Source organism: Camellia sinensis, chromosome 2, assembly GCF_055761805.1.
Source record: "Camellia sinensis isolate YWXY chromosome 2, ASM5576180v1, whole genome shotgun sequence".
Taxonomy (NCBI): domain Eukaryota; kingdom Viridiplantae; phylum Streptophyta; class Magnoliopsida; order Ericales; family Theaceae; genus Camellia; species Camellia sinensis.
The window spans coordinates 20,837,778-20,845,613 of record NC_138962.1 but is presented as its reverse complement, the minus strand read 5'-3'; the positions used below and the strand labels follow the sequence as shown (position 1 = coordinate 20,845,613).

At 38.8% G+C, this 7,836-nt stretch overlaps 1 protein-coding gene across 1 annotated transcript; it reads left to right on the top strand.

Annotated features, from left to right (window-relative positions):
- Positions 1 to 5,980: 5,980 nt before the first annotated feature.
- Positions 5,981 to 6,715, top strand: LOC145811550 (uncharacterized). Its single transcript, XM_082907568.1, has one exon. It carries the CDS (start codon positions 5,981 to 5,983, stop codon positions 6,713 to 6,715), a length of 735 nt encoding a protein of 244 aa, XP_082763694.1.
- The last annotated feature ends 1,121 nt before the right edge of the window (positions 6,716 to 7,836 follow it).

Here is a 7,836-nt window from a genome sequence, read left to right as displayed (position 1 = left end):
TGAATTCCCAATAAATTTTGACATTTTCTATAAAATAAAATAACAATAAAAAATAAAAAATTCGATACCCATTTTTTTTACTTTCAATTTTGTGGTTTTCATTAAAAAAAACAAAATCCGATCAAAATCTTTGACACAAAATGGGCATAGATACTTCGATTGCAACTATCATCATCAATAATTCTTCTCCACCATGTAAATCTGTAAACAAACACATAAATCTCACTAAAACTGAAATCAAAACCAAACCAACAACAGAGAAAGAGAATCACATAGGAAAAAAAAATTAAAAAACAAATAAATTTATAAAGTGGTAGGATATTACCTCCCAACAACTTAGATCTCGCCTCGCCCATCAGCTTCTCTGCCAGTGCCCGCGAAGTTTAAGAGTTGAGATGACTAATCAGATTATTCTTTAAATAAGACTTAAAAATTGACTAATTTGTCTCATTAAGTAATTTAAAATTTTGATAGATATATATTAAAAAAATAGATAATTATATTATTAAATCATAATTCAAAATTTAGATATTGTCATATCTGTTTTTATATTTATATCTAAATTCTTATCTTATTTATTTTTATGTGGTTTCTATTAAATTTTTTTTCAATTTATTTAAGATGGAGTTGTGAATTTCTATTTTTTTAAAATTTAATTTATCTATTGTTTCTATTTATTTTTAATTATTATTATTTACGTAAGTTATAATGTGAGTTAGATATGTGATAGACATGTGAGTTTTATTTATTTAAAGTATGATGGTGTGAGGTATTTTCAAATTAGATTTGTTTAAATGGACTTTAAAGATTTTTAAAATTTAAAATTGGATATTGAGAGACAAAAAAAGATTTTAACTGAATATATAAAAATCATATTTATTAATTTTATCTATTTGTATATCTAATTTTTTTTTTATTTTTTCGGTTATGTTATAATATAATATATAATATATAGATAGATATCCACAATTTTCATGAAAATATTATCTGATTTTTTGAGAGAGAAAATGAAGGCACGTTTTAATATTTTCTTCTTGAAATCTATGAGAGAAATTACAATGGAGAGATTATGAAATATTTTTGTTGTCTTTTCATTTGAAATCCATAAATTGAGGGATAATTATTATTTCCAAAATAATTAAATAGGTATGGGAGAAGTTCAAAAGGGGGGATAATTATTATTTCCAAAATAATTAAATAGGTATGAGAGAAATTGAAAAGGGTGTGTATGGGAGAAGTCAAAAAGGATAGGGAGAAGTCAGTAAGTGTTAATTTTTTTTTTAAATCAAAAAATTAGGAAATTAGATTGAGGTATTGGAACTCCCACAAAACTTGTAAGTTAGAAATTCCTATCAATTTGTATATCTGATTTTTTTTTTAATAATTTTTTTTAGGTTATGTTATAATATAATATATAATATATAGATAGATACCCATAATTCTCATGAAAAATATTATCTGATTTTTTGAGGGAGAGAAAATGAAGGCAAGTTTTAATATTTTCTTTTGGAAATCGATGAGAGAAATTACAATGGAGAGATTATGAAATATTTTTGTTATCTTTCCATTTGAAATCCATAAATTAAGGGATAATTATTATTTCCAAAATAATTAAATAAGTATGGGAGAAGTTCAAAAGGGGGGATAATTATTATTTCCAAAATAATTAAATAGGTATGAGAGAAGCTGAAAGGGTGTGTGTACCTGTGCTATGCACGGGATAATTATAGATATTTATATTTGTTTTAGATTTTTTTTTTAATTTTCTAAATTATGTTTTTCAAGATTTTTTATAAAAATAATTTAACAATCTTATCACTAATTATATTGTATGGGAGAAGTTAAAAAGGGTACTATAGTAACTATGCACGGGTTGTATCTGTAATGCCCTCAAAATAATACTTATAAACCAATCATTCATAACATCCATAGACATAAGAGAATAAAACATATTTCCATTTATCAGAGTATTCAGTACAAAGTATTACATGTTGACAACAAAAGTAAATGCCCTATGGGCTTTCAACTATCCAAGCTAACACTTGGTTATAAAATAAGAGAGTTCGAACTCTTTACATATTAAGCCTTTGGCTTGAAATCACATGTAACACAAAAGATAACAATACAAAAATACACTTTTAGCCTTCTAAACCTCCCAAGCTACATCATTGGAGGCAGCATATCACATGTACCTGAAAATGATGTCTCATATAGAGTAAGCCAAAGCCCAGTAGAGATACGCTAAACCAAATATGAGCAATAACTAAAACATTAGCATTTGATAAATGTTTAACTCATATAAACAAACGTACATCTCTTCCGTAACGAATCCATATTCACAAATATATTTCAATCCCTTTCCGTTTCATTATCCAAATCAATTCATAGATATGGTTCATTGTTTATCCGAACAGTTCAAGATGAGACTACAACTCATACTATTAACATTTCAATACCTCAATTCACAATGAGACTACAACTCATATTATTAACACTTTAATACTTCAATTCAAAATGAGACTACAACTCATATTATTAACACTTCAATTCAGAATGAGACTACAACTCATATTATTAACACTTCAACACTTCAATTATCTATGTTATGCAAACGTAATTAGGATTTCAAGACTTTCACCCTGGACTCTCCGGCCAACTTAGTTATCAATGGAGTCCATCCCCTATCTTCTCCCAAACCATGGAGTGCATCCCCTATCTCTTCCCAGACAAGATACATATGCAATGTATCTAAACAAGTTGTCATATACAATGACCAATTCGCTAACATATTCAATGTTATAATCCAATCGTCATATTCAATGACATATTTCAATAGATTAGTTTCAATTTACCTAATCTTCATGCAATTCTAAAACACTCATGACTATCCTCCACCGATAGTCCAAAACAGTTATTTCTAAACAGATAATAAATTCATCAAACAGATAAATTATCAACATTTCCATATGTGTGTGATTAATCAATCAAACTACACCATTCAATCCCATAACTTCCCAATTTCATGATTTTCAACTCAATTTCATATTTTCATATTTCCCTAAATTAATTATACAAATTAATCAATCACAAATAATTAGGGCTTTTTCCTTTTTTCTTAACTTTAGCCTTAAGGCTTAATTTCCTCACTTTTACACCATTAACCCCATTTCCCAAGGTCTCACATATACATAGAGTTCAATACTTGGAAACCCCTCTTTTATAATTTCAAATTCAATACCCTAACTTTTCGAAATTTCCATACATCACCATCTATACAAAATAACCAACATTTATGTCAAAACTCATAAGAAGGAGTAGATCATCCCTACCTCAAAGTTAGGAGCCCAAAGGAGAAGATGGAGAAACTCGAAAGTGCTCCAAACACAAGCTTTTTCAGATCAAAGTGAAGCCTACAGCAAGCCCTACCTTTCTTACAAAGAGACTAGGGTAGAAAACCACTAGAACTAAGTGTATTTGTAAAGAGAAGGTATATGTAGAGAGAGGAGTAGCCGGATCTAGGGTTTGAGATGAAAAGAGGATAAAAAAGTGAAGTATAGAACTACTGCTGCGATCTGATATATACAGGTCTTACTCGAGCGAAGGAGTGGTCGCTCGAGCAACCAGACACAAACAGACCTCGCTTGAGCGAACAACGCGAAGTTTCAGGTCTGCAACCCAGAAGTACGCTCGAGCGCAAGAGTGCTCGCTCGAGCGAAGAAACACAAAACATAGAGCTCGCTCGCTCGAGTGGAGAAACACAACCTTCATGTAACGCCCTCAAAATAAACCCATAAATCATGCATTCGCGACATCCATAACATAAGAGAAATAGACATATTTCCATTCATCAGAGTATTTAGTCCAAAAGTATTACATGTTGACAACAAAAGTAAATGCCCTGCGGGCTTACAACTTTCCAAGTCAACACTTGGTTACAAAAAGGAGAGTACTAACTCTACACAAAATAAGCCCTTGGCTTGATATACATGTAATACAACAAAAACAACAAAAGAGTCTAACAACCTCAAGCCTTCCAAGCTACGTCCTTGGAGGTGGCATATCACCTGTACCTGAAAATGATGTCCCATATAGGGTGAGCCAACGCCCAGTAGAGATATACTAAACATAATATGAGCAATAACTAAAACATTAGCATTTGATAAATGTTTAACTCACATAAATCAATTCATAATCCATTTCAATTACATGACAAATATGTCCATGTTTTATTCCTCTTTCCTTTACTTAACCAATTTTCAATTCATAAACATAGCTCAGAACTTGGCCAAACAATTCCCATGAGACCACAGCTCATATCAACAATATTTTCATTATTAACTGTGGGAGCCGGTTTCTTAGCATGATCATTCGGCTTTATCTGGCACAATCAAGAGGCCGAATATAATGGAAAAGCCAAATAGCCACCCATCGATGGAGCCGAATAGATGAAAGGTTAATGAGTAAAAAGTGGGCCCTGGCCCCGAGGATCAGAAAATGAGTATAAATACAGAAGCTACAAACTTGGAAAGGTATGTGCAAATCATTTCGCTTAACTTAGACAACAAGCTATCTTGAGTGCGAAAACTAACTTGTCCGTTGGAGTGCTAATTCTAGCACCCCCGACTGGAGTATTTGTCTTTGCAGGTGGTTAGCTGAGGATCACTAGCGTCTCCCAGGTTACGAAGAGTATTTCCAAAACCACTTCCCCATAATTGGCGCCGTCTGTGAGAATACTCAAACACACCCATAGCGGACGTAACAAAAGACCCTCCGATAATCACCGACGAAACTGCGCGGAGAGATGACTACACTCCAGAAGACTTGTATGGACCAGAGATCATCCCTGTGAGACGCGCTTTGAACTTTCCCCCGTCTCCCGAGCTTGAGGCAATGCAAGCAATCATGGAACAGGGAAAGCAAAATGAACAGAGGCTGGAAAACATGATCGCTGAGAATGAACGTCTTCGTCAGGATTTGGCCTTAGAAGTGGAGAAATCCAGACAGGCCATGCGCCAAGAGCCGGAACGACCCCTGAGGGCAGGTGATCGACAGCCTCGAGCCTGACACAAAGTGCTGATAGCGACTCCGACGTATCATCCCCGGAGCCCAAAAGGAAAGGACGACCCGCAACTTCCAGCTCTTCTGAAGAGAGCCCACGTATAAGGCATAAACGTAGGCGAGACAGTCCTGATGAAGAGGACCAGCATGATCCCTTTGTACGACGGATTGCAAGGGCGGTACTGCCCAAAAAGTTAAAAGCTCCGACGTTCACTCTCTACGATGGGAAATCAGACCCCACCGATCACATCCGCCACTATAAGCAAGCCGTGACATTGCACGTAGACAACGAGGCCCTCATGTGCTGAATATTTCCCAGCAGCTTAGGACCGTTGGCTGTCAGGTGGTATTACAAACTGGAGCCGGCTTCAGTCAAAAGCTTCCATTAACTACAGAAATCCTTCAGGGCCAGATTCATCACCAACGAGGTCCAGCCGAAACAAGCCGACTCTCTCTGGGCAATGCAAATCCAGCCAGGAGAAACACTGAGAGCATATTTGGCGCGATATTGGGAATGCTTTAATCTTGTTGACGACGCCTACAATGATTCCATGGCTATCACCGCCTTCAAAATGGGATTACACCCAGACAGTGCCCTCCGCAGTTCCTTAACTAGAAGACCCCCAAAAAGAGTTTGGGGGTTGATGAAGAAAGTTGAAGAATACTGCAAGGTAGAGGATGATGCCATGCGGGTTAAAGCTGGACAGGTGTCTAGTAAAACGGCCCCTCCTGAAATTGCTCAGCCAATAAGTTCCATACCACCTCAAAGCCCAGAACCACGGCAGCGGGCTAAACGAGACAAAAGGCGGGATTCTCACCGATCAAGCGATCAATGCTCCCACCGAACGAATGAACAACTACAGTTGGACAGCAGGTGATGTCCAAAGTCCAACACCTACCGTTCTTCAAATGGCTGTCGAAGATGGTGGGGCCCCCTGACACGCGAAGATGGGATAGGCAGTGCGAGTATCACAAAGATCATGGCCACGAAACTGAGAGTTGTTACGCATTAAAGGATCACCTGGAAGAACTGGTGCAGGACGGCCGGCTGCAACATTATGTAAGAAAAGGCAACCCAACCAAGGCACTAGCTCTGAGACAGGATTCACCTCCGCTTGGCGTGATCCACATGATCTACAGCCTGCCAACGCCCCCGATTGAGCACACAATTCGATCGCATCCGGTCCCCCACAGGCAGCTCACTCCAACCAAACGGTCCAAAGAAGTTCCGAGTATTGCCTTCGATGATTCTGATCTTATCGGCATGACAGGCTCCCACATTGATCTGCTGGTCATCAAATTACGTGTGAACCGATTTACCGTTGAACGCATTCTCATAGACCCAGGGAGTACATTGGAGATTATGTACTACGAGACCTTCATCAAACTCGGCTTTAAGGAATCAGACCTATCTTCGGCGCATTATCCGCTATTCGGCTTCAACACAAATCCAGAATACCCGCTGGGAAAAATCACGCTACCCGTTCGAGCAGGCTCCAGAATAGTCGCGGTGGAATTTTTGGTTAAACTTCCTTCGCTGTATAATGTCATCATGGGGCGAACTTGGTTGCATGTTATGCGAGCCGTGCCAAGCACCTATCATCAGCTTGTACGCTTCCCAATAGCCCATGGCATTGAGGAGATCTGTGTCTCCTAGCAATATGCACAAGTAAAGTTATAAGAAAATCCAATCACTGGCCCGACCTGTGGGCCCTGATACTTGTGTATATTTCACTTCTACAATGAAAAATCTCTCATCTCTTCGTCGCATAATTCAGTTCACAAATCCCATTTTAGCAACAAAAGACTTTGGATTCGAAACCCCTTTGGTACATGACACCTTAGGGCCGATTAAGCCTCCTGATTCGGAGCCCCTTTGGTGCATGACACCTTAGGGCCGATTACGTCTCCGGATTCGGAGAGCCCTTCGTGGATATCATGATTGGCAAAATAAAGACTCCGGATTCGAAGCCCTTTTGGTGCAAAGACACCTTAGGGCCAATTAAGCCTCCAGATTCAGAGCCCCTTTGGTGCATGACATCTTAGGGCCGATTAAAGCCTCCGGATTCGGAGCGCCCTTCGTGGATGTCACGATTGGCTAAAAAGACTCTAGATTCGGAGCCCTTTTGGTGCATGCCACCTCAGGGCCGATTAAGCCTCCGGATTCGGAACGCCCTTTATGGATATCACGATTGGCCAAATAAAGACTCCGGATTCCGAGCCCTTTTGGTGCACGACACCTCAGGGCCGATTAAGCCTTCGAATTCGGAGCCCCTTTGGTGCAATGACACCTTAGGGCCGATTAGGCCTCCAGATTTGGAGTCCCTTTGCTGCATGACACCTTAGGGCTGATTAAGCCTCTGGATTCGGAGCCCCTTTGGTGCATGACACCTTAGGGCCGATTAAGCCTCCGGATTCGGAGCACCCTTCGTGGATATCACGATTGCCTAAATAAAGACTCCGGATTCGGAGCCCTTTTGGTGCATGACACCTCAGGGCCGATTAAGCCTCTGGATTTGGAGCACCCTTCGTGGATATCACGATTGGCCAAATAAAGACTCCGGATTTGGAGCCCCTTTGGTGCATGACACCTCAGGGGCGATTAAGCCTCCGGATTTGGAGCACCCTTCGTGGATATCAAGATTGGCCAAATAAAGACTCCGGATTCGGAGCCCCTTGGTACATGACACCTTAGAGACGATTAAGCCTCCGGATTCGGAGCCTCTTTGGTGCGTGACACCTTAGGGCTAACTAAGCCTCCGGATTTGGAGCCCCTTT